At 37.8% G+C, this 21,379-nt stretch overlaps 1 protein-coding gene across 1 annotated transcript in view; it reads left to right on the top strand.

Annotated features, from left to right (window-relative positions):
- CCDC34 (coiled-coil domain containing 34) overlaps positions 1–21,134 on the top strand; it is a 48,890-nt gene extending 27,756 nt beyond the window's left edge. Inside the window, exons 3-6 of the mRNA XM_069555607.1 lie at positions 1,530–1,637; positions 18,123–18,281; positions 18,787–18,928; positions 20,360–21,134. Coding sequence (XP_069411708.1) covers positions 1,530–1,637; positions 18,123–18,281; positions 18,787–18,928; positions 20,360–20,574 — 624 coding nt within the window. The 3' untranslated portion in view covers positions 20,575–21,134. The remainder of the gene's footprint in view (positions 1–1,529; positions 1,638–18,122; positions 18,282–18,786; positions 18,929–20,359) is intronic.
- The last annotated feature ends 245 nt before the right edge of the window (positions 21,135–21,379 follow it).

The following is a 21,379-nucleotide window of genomic DNA, read 5'->3' as shown; positions in this document are numbered from 1 at the left end:
CGTTTGCAAAGTATTCCTACTCCCCAGTGTTTTCTTTACTCTGCCTGTCTCAGAAGACCTTTTCCTGTCTAGTTAGGATTAATACCACACTCTGATTTTCTAGTCTTCACTCCTCCCCCTTGTAGTCAAGCCATTTCCTCATTGTTCCTCTCATGGTGCTTTTTTTTTTTTTTCTTTTACTACTTTGGACCATACTCTCTCCTCTCATCTTCCTTTTCCTTTTCTGAGCTCTTATTCTACACAGTACCTCACAACACAGCACTTAATTCTTTGGTGTATACAGAATCAGATTAGGTCAGAGACTTCTGGAATTTCATCCCTGCTATCTTTAGAGTAGGTGCTCCATTAAAAAAATAAATAAGTGAATAATCAAGGGATAGCAGCCACAGAGGTAATGAAGAATCCTTTAAAAACCAAGGTGGATATTTTACTTGGGGGGTAGGGGAGTACAGAGTTGAAAAGTTGGAAGACTGAATGAGTGAGGACAGTTGTTACCTATGCTGAAGGATTTGGGGATGAGAGATCATGGAAGACAGGTATCCTGAGACCAGTTGTTCTAAAATGCGTGAGATATATTCTTGGTGTCAGGTTTTATCTTCATTTCATTTAACACACTGGAATTATCTTGAGAGTTGAAAAATTGTCCTTCCCACTGCCACCCATTGCTGAGGTAGGTAGGTCCTTGGGAAAGGGAGGCATGGGGATGGGGAGCGAGGTCCAGTGAAAGACATGTAAAAGTATCCAATTGCCGGTATCTATGGAGAGAGAAGGAAAATAACTGGTAATTATGGTAGTAGAGTCCTAGGAGTCTAGTTTGAACAGCATTCTCAACTAATGCAGTAATTTAACTGCTGAGTGACGGAGTGGTGGCATTCAGCTTGTAGTTTTATTTGGCCATGCTTCCCACATTCTTTCTCCTGAGGAAATGCCTAAACGTGTAGATTCGAGTGACAGCAAGGCAGTTAAATAATCTAGGATATGAATGTGGTTTTGTTTTACACTCCAACAGCTATAAAATCAATGAACGAAAATCTGGATCCTTTTTTTTCACTCCCTTTAAAAAATTGAATGGCTTCTTTACATTTCTTCTTTGGCATAACTCTGAATTAAAAGTTTAATTTAGGGATTATTTAATTCCTATCCTTTATCTTCATCAAGAATCTAGAAGCTTTTTATAACTGTAAAAAAGTTGCAATTCTCTTGAGCTTCTGCCAGTAGCATAAAGTGATGCCAAAATTTATGTGTGGGAAAGTTGATTTCAATGAGGGTAATTTAGCTGAAGTTTAGTCTAAGAAACTAGTGTTTTGCTGCCAAGCAATTATTTGCATTTCTAAAAAATGACTTATACTTTTTACCAGTGCTTTCATCATAAACTAGTTACTTAAGTAAGTTATTGTCACTAATGGCGTATTTCTATAAAGGAAACTATATTCTTGTTTAAAATTTGGTTAATCTCAGACTTTTATTTTTAATATGCAAGGTTGAATACTTCTATTAAATGTTGCCTTTTGTTTGAATAAAATCTATAGGAATTAAATCAACAGCTAGAAAAAAAGAAAGAAGTGGAAGACCGTGAAAAGAGAAAGATAATTGCTGAAGAAAAGCACAAGGAATGGGTTCAGAAAAAGAATGAACAGGTAAGGAGAAAAAAGGGCACACACGTACTGTATCTCGCTTATAGTCTTCATCCTGTTACTCCTAGTCATTACCTATGTGTTTCTCACTTTCTCTTAGATTTTTTCTTTTCTGACCTAGTTTCTGCCCCCTTTCCACCCCACCCCAGCCCTCTCCCCCCAAGGGACATCTATCAGATCTTTTGTCCTTTGCTCTCTGCTCTCTCTCCCTTTTCCATCATGTGGCTTCCATTTGGATGTGGTTGCAGGTAGTCATGAAGTCTGTTATCTCCAGACCTGACCTCCAAGAGCCTTGGATTTTCGTTTCTTCAGTAGGTAGGCACCTCTGGGCCTGCAAATCTAAAACAACCCATTTTTATCCATTCTTCTCTGACAGAACCATCATCCTGACTCCTTGATTTCTGATCTTAGTGTAATTTCTGTCACCAAGACGTAATTGGAATTCTCTTGTTTCTAATTGTCCATGCCTTTCCTTTACGATCACCTCTCTCCTGTTTGTGCTTTCTTCTTGTCTAGACTCATTATATTTTTCAGTTTATTTATTGTTCATTTGCTTCCCTAGTAGCTCAGATGGTAATGAATCTGCCTGCAATGCAAGAGACTTGGGTTGGATCCCTGAGTCAGGAAGATCCCCTGGAGAAGGGAACGGCTACCCACTCCAGTATTCTTGCCTGAAGATTCCATGGACAGAGGAGCCTGTGGGCTACAGTCCATGGTGTCTCAGCTTCAGATATGACTGAGACTTCACTTCATTGTTTATTTCCCATACTGGAATGTAAGCCCCATAAGGGCAGGGGTTTGTGCCTCTTTGTTCAGTTATCCAGCAGATAAATCAGTATCTTGATGCTTAAAAGCCACCCAAGATTTGACTTCATCCTTTGTATCCTTTGCAGAGAAATCTTGCCAAAAAGCCAAATGTCATTCCTCAGTTCACAAATACATCTTTTGTCATTCCCTACTCTCCTCTGAATAACGTTTGAACTGTTGTGGCCCGGCTGGTTAAATACCTTCTGCTCTCTGAACCATGTCTCCTTCACCTGTGCTGTTCTTCCTTCCACGCTATCTGCCTGTGACTGGCATCTTTGGGGTGCACATTCAGGATAAGCATGGCCCATCTTCTTGGTGTATTAGTTTTGCTGGAAAATATTGAGAAGAAAAATGTTATTTTTATGCTAAAGCAAGCACAGATATTTAATAGTATAGAACATAAATTTTATGGTATTTTTAAAATACACAATAGAATTCAAAGAAATATTGGGCTTTGGATTGTGCTCCCAGGCCCTAGGAATATGTGTTCACAAGAACTTTTGAGAACATTTCTGTTCTATTTCTCACCTTTTTAAATAATTATTTCCTTAATGTGGGATCTCATCACATTTTCCCCCCTACCTTTGGTGGCTCAGATGATAAAGAATCTGCCTGCAGTGCAGGAGACCCGTGTTCAGTCCCTGGGTTGGGAAGTTCCCCTGTAGAAGGAAGTGGCAACCCACTCCAGTATTCTTGCCTGGAGAATTCCGTGGACAGAGGCACCTGGTCCATGGGGTCACAAACAGTTGGAAATGACTGAGCGATTTTCACTCAACCTCCTTTTGTTATCCAACTCAAAGTATTTCCTACATGAAGTATTCTCTGATCACATACTGGAAATTCTTTTCTTCTCTGAATCCTTGTTTAATTGACATCACTTTATCATATACTGCCATGTGTTATGTATATATTTTGTGGCTGCTTTTATTATGCATATGTCTTAACTTCTCATGTAATTTTAAGACTTTTCAGGATAGGAGTTATTTTTTAGCTGGTTCCCCCTCTTTTTAACTTTCTATTTTTTATTGGGGTGTAGCTGATTAACAATGTTGTGGTAGCTTTTGGTGAACAGCAAAGGGACTCAACCATATATATTTACGTATCCATTCTCCCCCAGACTCCCCTCGCATCCAGTCTGCCACATAACATTGAGCGGAGTTCCCTGTTCCCTATATAGTAGGTCCTTGTTGGCTGTCCCTTTAAAATATAGCAGTGTGTACATGTCCATCCCAAACTTCCTAACATCCCTTCCCCACATTCTTCCCCTCCGGGGACCATAAGTTCCTTCTTTGTCTGTGAGTCTCTGTTTTGTAACTAAGGAGCTATTTTTGTATTACTTTTTTTCTATTGTAAGCTCTGACATAATGCTTTTTTTTGCCATACATCAACATGAATCAGCCACAGGTATACGTATGTCACCTCCCTCGTGAACCTCCCTACCGTTTCCTCCCCAACCCCACCCCTCTGGGTTGAGCTCCCCGTGTCACACAGCAAATTCCCACTGGCTGCCTAATACAGAGAGAACAGACTTGTGCACACAGGTGTGGAAGGGCAGGGTGGGTCGAATGGAGAGAGGCCCCCACAAACATATGCATAGCATTTTGGAGATGATAAGTTATAGAATGAATAAATGTATCATCTTCCTTTGAATTTTAATGCATTCTTGATTTGGATCACAAGTTAGAAATTTAAAAAATATTGATCTTGTCACTTTGTTTCCTGTTGTGAGTTTTTGCATATTTGGAATGGTGCTGCTTTTATTATTAAGGTCCAGCTTCATGAATGCAGTGAGATATTGAAATTGTAAGCCAAAACTTTTAAATTATTTCTATTTTTTGGTTCCTAGCTATTGTTGAATGTAATGCCTACTGGTATTAATAAGAGTACCTAGTAAATACTTCCCCAGTAAATCGAAGATTGCATAGCTTTCTTCATCCAAATATTGTGAGAAGGAATTGGCTAGAGATGTGTGTGTTATAACCATAAATATATTTGTTCTTTACTAATTATTTTTTTAAATTTTTATTTATTTATTTATTTTTTTAAATTTTAAAATCTTTAATTCTTACATGTGTAAAAAAAAAAATTATTTCTTAAAGTTTGCTACATCCCATAATACAATAAGAAAGAGTTCTTTGTGAATAAATGCCAAAATCAAAATAAGCCTGTGTGACCACTACTAGGCCTTGAGTGATACTTTTTTGAAGTATGTAATTATAAAACAATTTTGTGTGTATTGTATAAGTATATTCTCTCCTCTAAAAGCTTCTCTTATCTTCTGACTCCATTAAGCTCATTTTACCACGCCAGTCAAACATAGTTGTTGTTTGTCTAAGAATGTAGAGATGATACATTCCCTGTTTTAATTAGTGGTGGTAGATCTAATCCAATTATTTGAGGAAAAAATTTCTTTTTTTTGGAGGGAAGTGGCTTGCCCTGACATAAATCACTAATTCCTAAAAGCAAGATCCCATAAGGTTGAGAAGAGTTTAAAAATGAACCTTGAGAAATAAAAATTAAATTTACTTATTCTGTAGAGTTCGTATGCATGCTAAGGAATAATTAGGATACTCTTGTTTTTTTTCTTTAAGAACTCTCAGATTTCTTATTTCAGTCTTGGTTACATTTACCTCTATTTGTAAAGACTGCTCTTCTGGTTCTTCTCTTCCTGTCTGGCATCTAGCTTTTTTCTCCTCTGTTTACATTTCATGGTGTGTGGTCCTCTGCTGCCTCCAGCCTCATTCACATTTTAGCTATATCTGTGGCATTATTTTCTCTAAGTCATTCTCACTGTGTTCTATCAAAAAATCAGACAAAAAGAATTTATGTATCCATTAGCAAAGCTGGTTTCTTTTATTGTGACTGGTTTCTTTTATTGTAAATCTTTTTTCAAATAAAGGGCTTATCTCATCTGGTACTCTGATATTTGTGTTGCCATACTAATTTATTTTTTAGATTTTTGTTTATTGTGTGTTACCACATATTTTGTAAAAGGGTATTTGCCTTCACTGAGAATTAAAAGTAAATTTATTTTTAAAGTTTTTTTTAATGCAAGAAACCGCTTTTTAATGTAAAAAATTAATTCAAGCCAACAAGCATATGATTGATGACTGTCATCAGTTCTCATTCATGCCTTCAACACTTTTATTATGTGCCAGGTACTATTGAAGGAATGAAAATAGAAATTCAGGTTTGTTAGTTTCCTTTAGTTGGAAGAAACAAAGGTTCTCTCAAGGCACCATCTTAAAAAAAAAAGATTTATTGTTGTACTCTGTGTGGTATAGAACTGGAGCGCCAGAAAATCTGAAGCCACTTAGTGGCTGGCTATTCCCTCTTGGTACTCTGTCTGAGTGCCTGTTCTGGTATCCTTTTGCTAACTAAAGACATTCCAGTCCTTCTTCTGTAGTTTAAATGCTGCAGAGAGCCTGTCTGATGTTGTAAAATCAATTTCATTGAGCTATATTTTACATACAATAAAATACACCTATTTTAAGTTTGCTGAGGTGTGACAAGATAGAAAGAACTCTTTCTTCACTCCAGAAAGCTCCCTTGTGCTCCTTTGCATTTAACCCCTGCTTCCTACCCCCAACCTAACCCCAGCTCCAAGGAAGCCATCAGTCTGCTTTCTGTTCCTATAGATAAGATTTGCCTTTTCTAGAATTTCAGATAGAATCACTAAATGTATATTCCTTAGCATCAGGCTACTTTTTTAAAAAATATATTTTTATTTTTGGCTGTGTTCTGTCTTTGTTGCTGTGCACGAGCTGGCTCTAGTTGTGGCAAGCAGGGGCTGCTGTCTGCTGCAGGGCGTGGGCTTCTCGTTGCGGTGGCTTCTCTTAGTGCAGGGCATGGGCCCTAGAGCTCATGGGCATAGTTACTTCTCTGCAAGTGGAATCCTCCTGGACTAGGGATCAAACCTGTGTCCCCTGCATTGGCAGGCAGATTCTTATCCACTGTACCACCAGGGTAGTCCCAAGCTACTTTGTTTTTAAAAATTGCTAATATTTCTTGTATTAAGATTCTTCATTTTTATTGTTCAGTATCACAAATTATGTATCCATTCACTAGTTGATGGATAATTAGGTTGTTTCCAGTTTGGAGATATGAGTAAAATTCTGTGACCACTTATATACAAGTCTTTTTGTTTATACTTGCTTTCATTTCTCCTGGGTAGATGCCTAGGAACTGAATTGCTGGGTTGTATGGTAGGTTTTTAGGTTTAAAAAAAAAAATTGGCAATTTCTTATAAAGTGCTTCTGCCATTTTATATTCCTGCCACTAATATCTGACAGTTCCAAGTGTACCATATCCTTGCCAGATTCTCAGTCTTTCTCATTTTAAATCATTCTGTTACATGTAGTATGTCATTGGGCTTCCCAGGAGGCACTAGTGGTAAAGAATCTGTCTATAAGTGCAGGAAATGCAGGTTCAATCCCTGGTCGGGAAGATCCCCTGGAGTAAGAAATGGCACTTCACTTGTGTTCTTACCTGGAAAATTCCATGGGCAGAGGAGCCTGGCGGCCTTCATAGGATCACAGAGAGTCAGACATGACTGGCTAAGTAGCAGCAGTATGTCATTGTTTTAATTTCCATTTTCCTGAGATCTAACGATATTTAGCAACTTTTCGTAAGTTTATTCTATTAGTCTACTGGGGTTACCACAGATTGAGTGACTTAAAAGTCCTATCTCAAAATACAGCATCAGGCCAGGGGATCAAGATTGTGGAGGAGTAGTAGGGGAGCTCACCTACTCTCACAATAACATTAACATATCAGTAAGTGGAATGATTTACACAGAACATCTAGTGAATGCCAGCAGAAGACCTCAGACATCCAAAAGGACAAGAAAACCTCCACATGACCAGGTAGGACAAAGGAAAAAGGAAAGGAAAGGAATTAGGACAGGCTTGCACCCCAGGGAGGGAGCTATGAATAAGGAAAGAGTCCCATACCCTGGGGAGACCCTTCACTGGTGGGGGATCAGCCTGGATGGAGAGGGACATTCAAAGCCTAGGAGGAGAGCACAGCAACTGGTTTGTAGAAGGCAAAATGGAGAATAACCTGCACAGAAGGTCAGCATCACTGCCCTGTGTTCCACAGCCTAATATGCTCCTCTGTTGATACAGGAGAGGGCTGGGGGCTGAAGCTCAGGCTTCAGAGATCAGATCCAAGGAAAAGATCAGGGTTGGCTGTGCGGAGACAGCCTGAAGAGGGTGGACTGTGGTAACTGAGGGTGTGCTCAGTAGCAGCCAGCACCTGCCAGAGAGGCAAGGTGCCATTACTAGGGGCACACAAGGAGTGGGGTGGGGGTGGGGGGGTCGGGGGGGGACACCATGAGAGCTCTTTCCCCTGTAAGTGCTCCCAGGCAGCAGGACACCACCTTACAGAAGCTCTGGGAGTGGGCGCAGTTATCGCTGCCATGGTAGGCTCCAGAGGCAGGCTTGGGCAACCACTAAGATCCGCAGGCTGGTACCAGGCACTGCCCCTGCTATCCTGGGAGTATGCAAAGACTGCTACACCTGCACCCCCCATATCAAGGGGATAACAGCCAGCTCACCTTGAGGAGGGAGACAGCAGATATCCAAACTAAAAGCAGCCCCTTGATTCCAGAAAGGATGGCCGAGCAGACGAACTTGAGCTCACCTACTCTCACGAAAACACCAAAAGCACAACAAACTACTGAACAACCATTGACAAAGGAGACTGGAAACTACCAAAAAAGATATTTTACATTCAAAGACATAGAAGAAGCCTAAAGCGACAATAAGAGAGATGCATTAGTGACATCACGAGTGGGAGTCCCACAAACTGCAAAATAATTGCAGAGATGCTCTTGCCAGAGTGAAAGTTCTAAGCCCCATCTTAGGCTCCTGAGGCTGAGGATCTGGCATCAGGAGGTGGAACCCTCCAGAGGACTTGGCTTTGAAGACCAGCAGGCTTGAGTGCAAGAGCTCCACAGGACTGGGTGAAACAGAGACTCTACTCTTGGAGGGCTCACATACACTGGATCCAACACAAAGTGGAAGAGGTTGACCTGTGAGTCTTGGAGAGTCTCCTGGGGAGGTGAGGGTTGGCCGTGGATCACTGAGCTGGGGGCAAGCCCACTGGAGGCAGTGGCCCAAGAGAGTATTGATTGGCATGAGCTCTCACAGAGGTCACCATTTTGACATCAAGGCTTGGCCCTGTCCAACAACCTACAGGCTCCAGTGCTGGAATGCGTCAGGCCAGACAGCCAGCAGGATAGGAACACATTGCCACCCATCAGCAGACAGGTTGTCTAAAGCTGTACTGAGCTCACAGCTCCCTCTAACACACTGTTTGACATGGCTTTGCTCACCAGAGAGACACACCCAACCCTTCCCACCAGTGGGCAGGTACCAGAAGTAAGAGGAGCTAAAATCCTGCAGCCAGTAGAAAGGAGACCACAAACACAGAAAGTTAGACAAAAATGAGACAGCAGAGAACTATGTTCCAGATGAAGGACCAAGATAAAAAGCCATAAGACATCTAGATGGAGATAGGCAACCTACCTGAAAAATAACTTAGTGTAATGATAGTAAAGATGATCCCAGAATTCGGTAAAAGAATGGAGGCACAGATTAAGAAGATACAAAAAGATACTTAACAAAATTTAAAGAACAAAGATGAAAAATAGAATAACTAGAATGAAAAATACAAGAGAAGGAATCAATAGCACAATAATTGAGGCGGAAAAGTGAAGTTAGTGAGCTGGAAGATGGAGTGTTGGAAATCACTCCTGTGGAACAGAGCAAAGGGAAAAAGAATGAAAGGAAGGACAGTCTCAGAGGCCACTGGGCCAACATTAAAAGCATGAATATTTGCATCATAAGGGTCCTAGAAGGAGAAGAGAGAAAGGGATTGAGAAAATACTTGAAGGGATAATAGCTGAAAGCTTCCCTAACATGGGAAGGAAACAGCCACTCAAATCCAGGAAGGACAGAGAGTCCCAGGTAGATTATACCAAGGAGGTATTATGCCAAAACACCGATTAATCAAACTGACATAAACTAAAGCCAAAGTGAAAATGTTAGAAGAAGCAAGGGAAAAGCAACAAGGGAATCCTCATAAGGTTGTCAGCTGATTTTTCAGCAGAAACTGCAGGCCAGAGGGAAATGCCATGGTGTATTTAAATGATGAAAGGGAAAAATCTACAACCAAGAATACTCTACCCAGCAAGGCTGTCATTCAGATTTGATGGAGAGATCAAAAGTTTTACAGACAAGCAAAATTTAAGAGAAGTCAGTACCACCAAACCAGCTTTACAACAAATGCTAAAGGAACTTCTCTAGGTGAAAAATAAAAGGCAACAACTAGAAACAAAATTATGAATGGGAAAGCTCACCAGTAAAGGCAAACTACAGTAAAGATAGGAAATCATCCACACACAAATATGATATAACCAGCAATTGTGAGGACAGTACAAATGGAGGATATTGGAAATGCATATTGAAATTAAAAGACCAACAACATAAAACAATCTTGTATATGTATAGACTGCTATATCAAAATCTGATGGGAATCAAAAACTGAAAATTTACAAGAGGTATACAAAAAAGAAAAAGGAATCCAAGCAAGTTAGTCATCAGATCACAAGAGAACAAAAGAGAAGGGAAAAAGACCTACAAAAACTAATCTAAAACAATTAACAAAATGGCAATAAGAACATATTAGTACATATTGATAATTATCTTAAATGTAAATGGATTAAATGCTCCAACCAAAAGACAGGCTGAATTGATACAAAAATAAGACCCTTATATATGCTATCTCTAAGAGATCTGCTTCAGATCTAGGGACACATACAGAGTGAAGGAAAATATATAGATGGCCCCAAGTGGTGGGACACAGACCTGAGAATCTCCTGTGCCAGCCACATTTCTCCCAAGAAGATACACAGATTGTGGGAAAAGCACAGGAAAAGAGGCTTAACATCACTAATTATCAGAAAAATGCAAATCCGAACTACAAATGAGATATCACCTCACACCAGTCACAGTGGCCATCATCAAAAGGTCTACAAATAATAAATACTGAAGAGGGTGTGGAGAAAAGAGAATCCTCCTACACTGTTGGTAGGGCTGTACATTGGTACAACCACTATGGAGAAAAGTATGGGAGGTTCTTTAAGAAAACTACTAGTAATAGAGCTACTATATGATACAACAATCCCACTCCTGGGCATATATCTTGAATAAAATCATAATTTGAAATGATACATGTACCCCAGTGTTCATTGCAGCACTGTTTACAATAGCCAAGATGTGGAAACAACCTAAATGTCGATTGACAGATAAATGGATAAAGAAGATATGGTATATGTTTACAATGGAATATTAGTCATAAAAAAGAATAAAATAATGCCATTTGAAACAACATGCTTGGGCCTAGAGATTTACATATTTTCATATGTTGAATCAAAAATTTTTTTAAAGATACAAATGAACTTATTACTAAACAGAAACAGACTTACAGGTTTTGAAAACAAAGTTATGGTTACCAAAGGTAAAACCTGAGGGAAGTGGTCAGTAAATCAGCAGCTTAGAATTAACATACACATGTTACTATATATAACAAGGGCCTACTGTATCACACAGAGAACTATACTCAAATTCTGTGATAACCTGTATGAGAAAAGAATCTTAAAAACAATGTAGGTACATGTATAGCTGAATCACTCAGCTGTACACCTGAAACTGAACAACATTGTAAATCATTTATACTCCAATTAAAACAAAAACCAGTACACTGAGGATTAGAGTTTTAATACATGAATTTTGGCAGGGCAGATTTCAGTCCGTAACACTGTTGACCATTTCTATGTCTCTTGTGGAGTTTGTTTTGTGGTTAAACTTTTGCCCATTTTGCATGTGTTAATAGTAAGTTGTAAGAGTTCTTTTTATATTCCTTTAAGTCCTGTAGCATGTATTATAAATACATCCTCCATTTAATTTTTAATGGTATCTTTTTAAAGAGCAAACATTTAAAATTTGGGGTAGGTTCTGTATTTCTGTTTTTTTTCTTTTATAGTTTGTGGGTTTTGCTTTCTGTTGAAGAAATGTTTGCCTATGCCAAGGTTGTAAAAATACTCTCCATTGTTTTCTTCTAGAGGTTTTATAACTTCAGCATTTGCCTGTGTTTGTATTTTGAGTTAATTTTAATGATAGCATGCATTAAGGGTTCAAGGTTCATTTTTTTGGAGTATGGATATCCAGTTATTCTAACACTGTTGAAAGATAATCTTTTTCCCTATTCAGTTATCTTGGCACTTTCATTTAAAATTAATTGAGCAAATATGTTTGGGTCTATTTCTAGACTCTGTTCTGTTCCTTTGATCTGTGACAGTACTACACTGTCTGGTTACTGTAGTTTTATAGAGTAATTTTTAATTTAAAATTCTTCTAATCAAATACTGTAAGTCTTCCATCTTTTTTCTTTATTTCAGAATTGTTTTATTTGCTCTGTACCCTTTCCATATACAATTTAGAATTAGCTTATTAATTTCCCTAATCATGCTTGCTTGAAGAGTGCCTGATACTTATTGGGACTGCATTGAACTTATTGGGACTGCATTGATCATTCTGGAGAAAATTACTGTCTTAATAATATAAACTTATAAGTGTGATTTTTCTTTTCTATTTATTTAGGTCATATTTATCTCAGTTAGCTTTTTTTTTAAGTTCAGTGTGCAGGTGTATTTAAATGTCTTTTGTTAAATGTATCCCTAAGTATTTCATGTTTTGATGAAAGGAGTTATTTTGCCTTATTCCTAATATTTGCTTATTTCATATTTGGTTTTGATATTAGAGAAATACTGCACTCCTAAAATGAGCTTGGTTGTGTTCTTTTTTTCTGTTTTTTAAAATAGTTTGTATGGTAATTGGTACTGTTTCTTCCTTAAACGTGTAATAAAATCTACCAGTGACGCTATTGGAAGCTGGAGTTCTCTTTATATGAAAGTTTTTAATTCTGAATTATTTTTAGTAAGTAGAATTACTTATAACAGTTACTTCAGTTACTCTGTTTCTTTTTGAATCAGTTTTGAAAAGTGATGTATTTTTAAGGAATTTTAATGTCTCATTTAAATTGGATTTATTGGCCAAAAAAAAAATTTGTTTTCAGTGTTATCTCATATGTATATGAGAGATCTATAGTGATCTTTCATTTACCATTTGTGTGACCTTGGGCATAATACTTAACTTCTTTGTGCCTTAGTTTCCTCATTTATAAAATGAGATCTTAATAGTAACTTTCTCATATTGTGCTTTTAAGAATTAACTGACATAGTGTATGTGTATACAGCGTACAGAACAGTAACAGGCAGAATTAGCACTGAATAAATGTTAGCTGTCAAAAATTGAAAATAGTGTAGAGACTGGTTGACTCTTTTTTTTTTTTTTTTCTGATGGATGACTCCTTGTTGATGAGCTTGTGGAGGAGTCTTATGAGTCAGATAGAGCTGCAAGATCCTTTTTAATCTTGTGGATTTTCTGACTGTAGGAAGTAGTTAAATTCCAGTGTTATTTTAATGGATATTGAGTTCTCAGCAAGAAAGGATTTCCTTTTACAGGTATTGGCTGCCCAACAATAAGGAAATATAACAACTTGGGGAATGATGGGCTTTGATTTTCTTTTCTTTTTTTGGCCTTGCCATGAGGTTTGGGGGATCCTTAGTGCCCCAACCAAGGAGTAAACCTGCACCCTCAGCAGTGAAAGCTCAAAGCCCTAACCACTGAACTGCCAGGGGATTCCTGGGCTTTGATTTTTAACCCCTGCCTTTCTTGCACAGGGGCTTCCCTGATAGCTCAGTTGGTAAAGAATCCACCTGCGATGCAGGAGACCCTGGCTTGATTCCTGAGTCAGGAAGATCCACTGGAGAAGGGATAGGCTACCCACTCCAGTATGCTTGGGCTTCCCTTGTGGCTCCGCTGGTAAAGAATCTGCCTGCAATGCGGGAGACCTAGGTTCAATTCCTGGGTTGGGAAGATCCCCTGGAAAAGGGAAAGGCTACCCACTCCAGTATTCTGGCCTGGAGAATTCCGTGGACTGTATAGTTCATGGAGTCACAAAGAGTGAGACATGACTGAGTGACTTTCACTTTCACTTTTTCTTGCACAGCACTGTACATCTGTTGAATATAACTTGATGTTTGTTACTTGAATCTTATTTGAATTGCTTGTATTGAGGTATTCTACAAGGTGCTTTCAAGAGAAGAATTTCTTGGTTCATATTTCTTTGCTCCATGAAGGGTGATATATATGACATTTATATTACATATACTTTATGCCTTGCAGATTATTTTCTAAACCTTTGATAAAGAGAGCTAGCCATGTTATTGGTTATTTAGAATTTCACTGTGTTGATAGATTATCCTTTGGGTGAGAAAAGGAAATACTCAGTTAGAATCTATGTCAGGTTTTTTTCTGCAAAGGGGCAAATAAAATTTTAGTTTTTGTGGATCATACAGTCTCTGTTGTAACTATTTAACTCTGCTGTTGTGGTGCAGTAGCAGCCATAGACAATAAATATGTAAATAAATATGTGTGGCCACATTTCAATAAAACTTTATAAATACAGGTGGTAATGGACCATATTTGGCCTGCAGGACATAATTTGCCAACCCTTGATCTATGTAAGACTTACAAGAATTGCCCAGCCAAAGATTTGTCTGTATGTGCCCTTATAACAGTATTTAATGGGCTAAAATTGGTCCTCTGTAACTCTTTTATAGTGAAGACTTACCCAAGTATTCATATTGGTAAATTGTCTGGGAAATATATACCTATGTGGCTTCTATTTTAGAGTGAGGGTAAACATCCATTAAGAAACATTAAGATTCAGACTTCTGGTTGAAGATGGCAGAGTAGAAGAATGTGCACCATCTCCTCCAAGAGCCCCAGAATTACAACTAGCTGTTGAACAACCATTGATAGGAGGATGCTGGAACCACCAAAAACAGATAGCCCACGTCAAAAGATAAAGAAGAAGCCACAGTGAGTGATGCTGCTGCTAAGTTGCTTCAGTCGTGTCCGACTCTGTGCGACTCCAGAGATGGCAGCCCACCAGGCTCCGCCATCCCTGGGATTCTCCAGGCAAGAACACTGAAGTGGGTTGCCATTTCCTTCTCCAGTGCATGAAAGTGAAAAGTAAAAGTGAAGTTGCTCAGTCATGTCTGACTCGTCGCGACCCCATGGACTGCAGCCTACCAGGCTCCTCTGTCCATGGGATTTTCCAGGCAAGAGTACTGGAGTGGGTTGCCAAAGGGCACAATCAAAATAAAATCAAATCCCATACCTGCCGGGTAGGTGATCCACAAACTGGAGAACAATAATACCAGAGAAGTTCTCCTACTGTTGGGAAGGTTCTGAATCCCACGTCAGGCTTCCCAGCCTGGGGATCTGACAAAGGGACTGGAATCCCTAGGGAATATGGCCTTGAAGGTCAGTGGAATTTAATTATGGGATTTCCACAGGACTGGGAGAAACAGACTCCAGTCTTGGAAGGCATGAACAAAACCTTGCATGCACCAAGAGCCAGAGGAAAGGAGCAGTGACCCCACAGGAGACAAACCAAAACTACCTGCTCAGTGCTGGAGGGCCTCCTGTAGAGGCCTGGTTCAGGAGGGTCTCACCCCAGGGACAGGGGCACTGGCGGCAGCAGGCCAGGAAGATCCCTCTTGGTGTAAACCCTCTTGGGCTTCTCCATCAACCCTACCCTAGAGCCAGTAGATCCCAGGGCTGAGTCGCCTCAGGCCAGACAGCTAACAGGGAGGGAATGCAACCCGACCCATCTGCAGATAATTGGGTGAAAGCTTTACTGAGGGAGGTCCTGCTCAGCAGAGCAAGACCCAGTTTTTCCCACTGCCAGTCCCTCCCATCCAGGAAGCTTACACACGTCTCTTAGCCTCATTCATCAGAGGGCAGACAGAAGAAGCAAGAAGAAACACAGTCCCACAGTACCTAAAACAAAAACCATACTACAGAAAGTTAATCACTATGAAAAAGCAGGAAGTTATGTCCCAGGTGAAAGGACAGGATAAAACCCCAGAAAAGCAACTAAATGAAGTGGAGATAGGCAACCTTCTAGAAAAAGAATTCAGAATAATGATAATGAAAATGATCCAGGATCTCGGGAAAACAGTGAAGAAGATGCAAGAAATGTTTACCAAAGACCTATAACAACTAAAAAACAAATAGAGGTAAGTAATACACTAGAAGGAATCAGCAGCAGAGTAGCTGAGGCAGAAGAATGGATGAATGACCTGGAGGACAGAATGATGGAAATCACTGCCACAGAACAGAATTAAAGAAAAAAAAAGAATGAAAAGAAATGAAGACAACCTAAGGGATGGTCATGTATGGATGTGAGAGTTGGACTGTGAAGAAGGCTGAGCACCGAAGACTTGATGCTTTTAAACTGTGGTGTTGGAGAAGACTCTTGAGAGTCCCTTGGACTGCAAGGAGATCCAACCAGTCCATTCTGAAGATCAGCCCTGGGATTTCTTTGGAAGGAATGATGCTAAAGCTGAAACTCCAGTCCTTTGGCCACCTCATGCGAAGAGTTGACTCATTGGAAAAGACTCTGATGCTGGGAGGGATTGGGGGCAGGAGGAGAAGGGGACGACAGAGGATGAGATGGCTGGATGGCATCACTGACTTGATGGACATGAGTCTGGATGAACTCCGGGAGTTCGTGATGAACAGGGAGGCCTGGCGTGCTACGATTCATGGGGTTGCAAAGAGTTGGACACTACTGAGCGACTGAACTGAACTGAAGAGACCTCTGGGACAACCTTAAACACACCAACAATCACATTTTACGGGTCCCAGAAGTAGAAGACAGAAAAAGTTCCTGAGAAAATATTTGAAGAGATAATAGCTGAAAAGTTCTGTAATGTGGGAAAGGAAATAGTCAACCAAGTCCAGGAAGCACAGAGAGGCCCAGGCGGGATAAACCGAAGGAGGAACACACCAAGACACATAATAATCAAACTGACAAAAATAAAAGACAAAGATAAAATGTTAAAAGCAACAAGGGAAAAAGGACAAATAATATACACGGGAACTCTCATCAGGCTATCAGCTGATTTCTCAACAGAAATGCTATAAGCCAGAAAGGAATAGCATGATATATTTAACTGATGAAAGGGAAGAACCTGCAACCAAGAATACTCTACCTACGAACACTCTGATTCAGTTTTGATGGAGAACTCAAAAGCTTTCCAGACAAGCAAAAATTAAGAGAATTTATCCCCAACAAACCAGCTTTACAACAGATGCTAAAGGAACTTCTCTAGGCAGGAAACAAGAGAAGGAAAAGACCTACAGCAAATAAACCCAAAACAAGAAAATTGTAACAGGATCATATATATTGATAATTACCTTAAACGTAAGTGGATTGAATGCACCAACCGAAAGACATAGACTGGCTGGGTGGATGAAAACGTGCATGTATGCATTTCCACTTATCACATTGTTCTGCTTGACTCCCCAAAGGTATGTAATTATTTTACATTGTTAAGCTAATCATGTTCCTCTTATGGCTTGCAGTTGTAATTACCTTTTATTTTTTTGTCTGGCTATTGATTGTGAAAACTGATAAATATCTTTTACTGTTGTGACTATGCAGCTTTTATTCGCTTAATACCATTGTATCATGATTGGTCAACAGAAAAATAATAGGACTCTATATTACCAAAAGTAGGATTTAATAGAAAAACCTGTAGTCACTTTTTAAAATCAGAATTATCCATTTTTTGAAAAATACAAATGCTCAGGTATTGCTTTTTTTTTCCTCCAGAGCTCCAGATATGTTTCTAATAAGCAGTCATGTTTAAAAGCAACTGGCTATGTGATGATCTTTTACTTTTATCTAGTTTGTTCACTTTTTCTATTTCATATTCAGTGCTCCCATTTCATTTAGTTTATGTTTTCCAATCTCTCCATCTCGTCCCTTTTTTTTTAATGTTCTTTCTCAAGCATAGTAGGAAGGCTTTTGTATACATATATATATATAATATGTACACTATATATATTTTAGAAAATTTATAAATTTTTGCTGAACTGAAACATTTATGACATTTTGATTCTACTTGTTTGACTTAGTATGACTAGAATTCTAGATTTCTAATTAAAAAAAAATAGGTATGTAACAAGCAACAAAGGGAACTATAGTCACAGGGAACTATAGTCAATATCTTGTAATAACCTACAGTGGAAAATAATTTCAGAACTAATATATGTGTCTATGTATAGCTGAATTGCCTTGCTGTGCACTTGAAACATGTAAGTCAACTATATTTCAATAAAATACGTATATTAAGGAAAAAAAGCACTAAGATTCAAGACAATCTAACAGGTTGTCATTTCTGTTCACTCATTTATTCAGCAAATCTTTATAGAACACCTACTATTTACTTAACACTGTTCCAGGCTCTGAATATACTTTGTTGAACAAGATCTTTGTTAGGCCATCATGAAATACATACTCAAGCTGGTACACTAAAATTGATCAGGTAAGTTCATGCATGTTATATATTTTCATAAGCCACATTGTGTCAACCACTATGTTACCACCTGTTTTTAGAAAATTACTGTCTATAACACTTTCCTTGTATGAGAATGATTACAGATTCCAATGAAAATTCCTTCATTTTTATTTAAGAAAAGAAAAGAAAGGGAACAAAAAATTAATAAGGAAATGAAAGAAAAAGCAGCAAAGGAACTGGAAAAAGAACATTTACAAGAAAAAGCAAAGGAAAAATATCAAGAATGGTTAAAGAAAAAAAATGCTGAAGAATGCGAAAAGAAGAAGAAAGAAAAGGTATTTTCACTAGGGTGATCAGTTAGACTACATGACTTGGTGTTTATATTGTGCCAACTATATTGTGTAAAGAATTTCTAATGGAAAATTGGCATTATCTTAGCATAATATAAATACATGTAGCTATCCCTACTTGTTATATTATGATTAAGCTTCATAAATGAATATGCATTTGTGATTTTTAGACTGAAAAATATTAATAAGCCTATTGATACTCCTGCAGTCAGGTGCAAGCTTTTTACTGTTGTTTAGGCTTTTAAATATTATTCAGTGTACTTTTATGAAAAGTTTTACTACATTATTGTAAATTACTGATCTATTTTAAAAGAACAAATTGCTTTTTTCTTCTTGGATTTAATATCATTGTTTAGAAGCAATATGATTCAGTGTTTCTGATCAGTAAGCCGTTGGGATGGGGAGCTACTGGGGAGCAAGTCAGTAGACTCTGAATAGAACTTTTAGTTACAGAATATCCCTGGAGATTCTTTGGTCTTGTCATTTTAAGGAAAAAGAAAAACAACGGCAGGCTGAATTACAGGAAAAAAAGGAAATAGCAGAAAAAAAGTTTAAGGAATGGTTGGAAAATGCAAAAAATAAACCTCGTCCAGCTGCGAAGAGCTATGGTTATGCCAATGGAAAACTCACAGGTTGGTTTTTATGTTATGTGGCTTACATAAATATGGCTTGCAGGAGTGAATATTATACATTATGTTTCCTTTTGACAGAAATAGAAGTGTGTAAAAATCATTTTTCTTTCAAATTACTATTTTCTGGAAGATTATAACATACTGTGTTCCTGTGCAGATACTACAAATTTGCTGTCATTCTCTAAAATCAGATACGTTTTAAAGGCAACAGTGGCAAAACTGCAAAGTAATGATTCCTAACATTAAGAAATAAGTAAAATTTTTACATTCCTTGGACCTTAAAGCCTTAATCAGGATATATTTAAGGGTCATTTTCTTTCCCTTTTCTAACCTCTCTGAGGCAGAGTTCCCAGTGCCTTTGGCTCATTATTTTTGCAGGGTGGAATACTAGATGCCACACGAACCAGACACAGACCTGGTTGGCTTTTTTGGCTTGGTCTGATTATAAATGGCAATGTGTCTTTTCCTTTGTACTTCCATGTTGGAAGCTCATACCTTGCTGACAGCTGCCTTCACTTGTTTAAGTGATTTATTATTAAAAATACTCCCATTCTGTTTTGTTCACACAATAGAACATATTCCAGACTTTGTTTTGACCATCGTGGTGAAGTGTGTGTTGACATATGTATGCGGTCAAAGTGGGTTGCCAGTGTCTGAATGACACATTCCTTCTGTCAGGATTTAGGCCTCTCCTGCATGTCACAAAGGTCATCCATTACAGCTACCGAGCAGAGTCTGCTCCTTTATTTTGCTCTCTTGTTTGAAAAAAGTAGTGGTTTCAACAAAACGATTGGATAGTAAAGTTAAAACTTAGATGGAATATATGTATTGACTAGAACTTAATTGCCAAATAATGGATTATTTTACCAAATTTGTGTTTAAATAAGTGTTACAATAAACATTGTAGTCTGCAAATGCCCTATTGCTCTTAATTACAAAACTAGAGTGTATGAAATCTGCTTAATTTGAGTGACAATGATTTAGAATTTCAGTGGTTCTGAACCACAATCTTGATTCACTTTAGCTACATATCCAACATACGTTTTTTTCCGGCAAGCTTTAGTGTCCAAGTAGGGGAAACTAGTACATAATCAGAAGTTTCCCAGGCTGAAATAAGAAAGTGAAGATTTTGTTCACCTTAAGGGTTCTAAAATTAACTTCTTAGAAGAAATTTTGTATGAGTTTTTAGTTTTGAACATTAATGTTCTTTGAATATTCAGAATTATCATTTATATTTTAACTTTTACTACAATATTACTGTATTTGAAAAGTATTGTTTGAAAATATTTGGGTTCAAGTTTTAAATAAGTCAGGTTTGTCAGTGATATTTTTGCCTTTTTAACATTTTAACATTTTTCTATGAATTTTAAAACAGTTTCTTTGATCTCAAAAAGTTGTTCTTGTTTTATTCTGATTTTTAAATAATTTTAGGTTTTTACAGTGGGAATTCTTATCCAGAACCAGCCTTTTATAACCCAATTCCATGGAAACCAATTCCTATGCCTCCTTCCAAAGAAGTGAAGGATCTATCAGGAAAGAAGACCAAAAGGCCTGTGATAAGCCAGCCACACAGGGCGTCCTCTCTGGTAATGCATAAAGCTAGAAGCAATCTTTGCCTTGGAACTCTATGCAAAATACAGAGATAGTAGATGTGGGAAATTGCGTGCTTTTACCTGGAGCTATTTAATTTTAACATCAGAAATTGTTGTTTTGTTGCTCAACTATTAGTAGCTCAACATTTGATGTATTATTGTTAAGTTCACATTTTTGCATTTGTATATGGAGTCCTTAGAGTTAATTGAGGAAGATATTTTATTCATTTTCATTTTTATAAATGCTTCAAGGTTGATCTTGGAATATTGTTTTCCAAGATAAGTGACAATATCTAACAATTGTGTTTATATTTAGCTTATATTAAAACTACCCTCTAAATACCAATAAAATAATTTTTCATGTATTCTTTCATACACACATGTTATGTGTTTGTGTTTATGAACATAGTAAGAATAAGTCATTGAAACAAGCATTTCTAAACTGTATGCTCAAAATAAGAGAAGAATCTAAAATGAGTTAGAATCCCAGAGTAATCAAAAACAGCCTTTGTTGATGACTTTTAGTATGTTTTTCCCTTCATAAATATTTGTAAACCACTAACTGGAATCATGTTTGGTAATGGAGAAATAAAGGTTGGGTTTTGAAAGGACAATTTATAAACATTGTTTTGGCTCTCAATCTTAATTGATTGTAGTAATCTTTGGACACTAATATATTTTGCTATACTTTGTACATATACTTACACATTATAATTAGATTGTTAATTTTGTAATTAGAAATGTCTGCTTTAGTTTTTAATGTAAAATGTTGTCATGTTTTAACTAAAGTTGAAATAAAAAAATCTTTATTAATAAATACTTGTTAAGGAAAGTAGATCAAAAGATTACTAAAATAGCA

This window comes from Ovis canadensis, chromosome 15 (genome assembly GCF_042477335.2).
Source record: "Ovis canadensis isolate MfBH-ARS-UI-01 breed Bighorn chromosome 15, ARS-UI_OviCan_v2, whole genome shotgun sequence".
In the NCBI taxonomy this organism is placed as follows: domain Eukaryota; kingdom Metazoa; phylum Chordata; class Mammalia; order Artiodactyla; family Bovidae; genus Ovis; species Ovis canadensis.
This window is presented reverse-complemented; position numbering and strand designations above follow the sequence as displayed.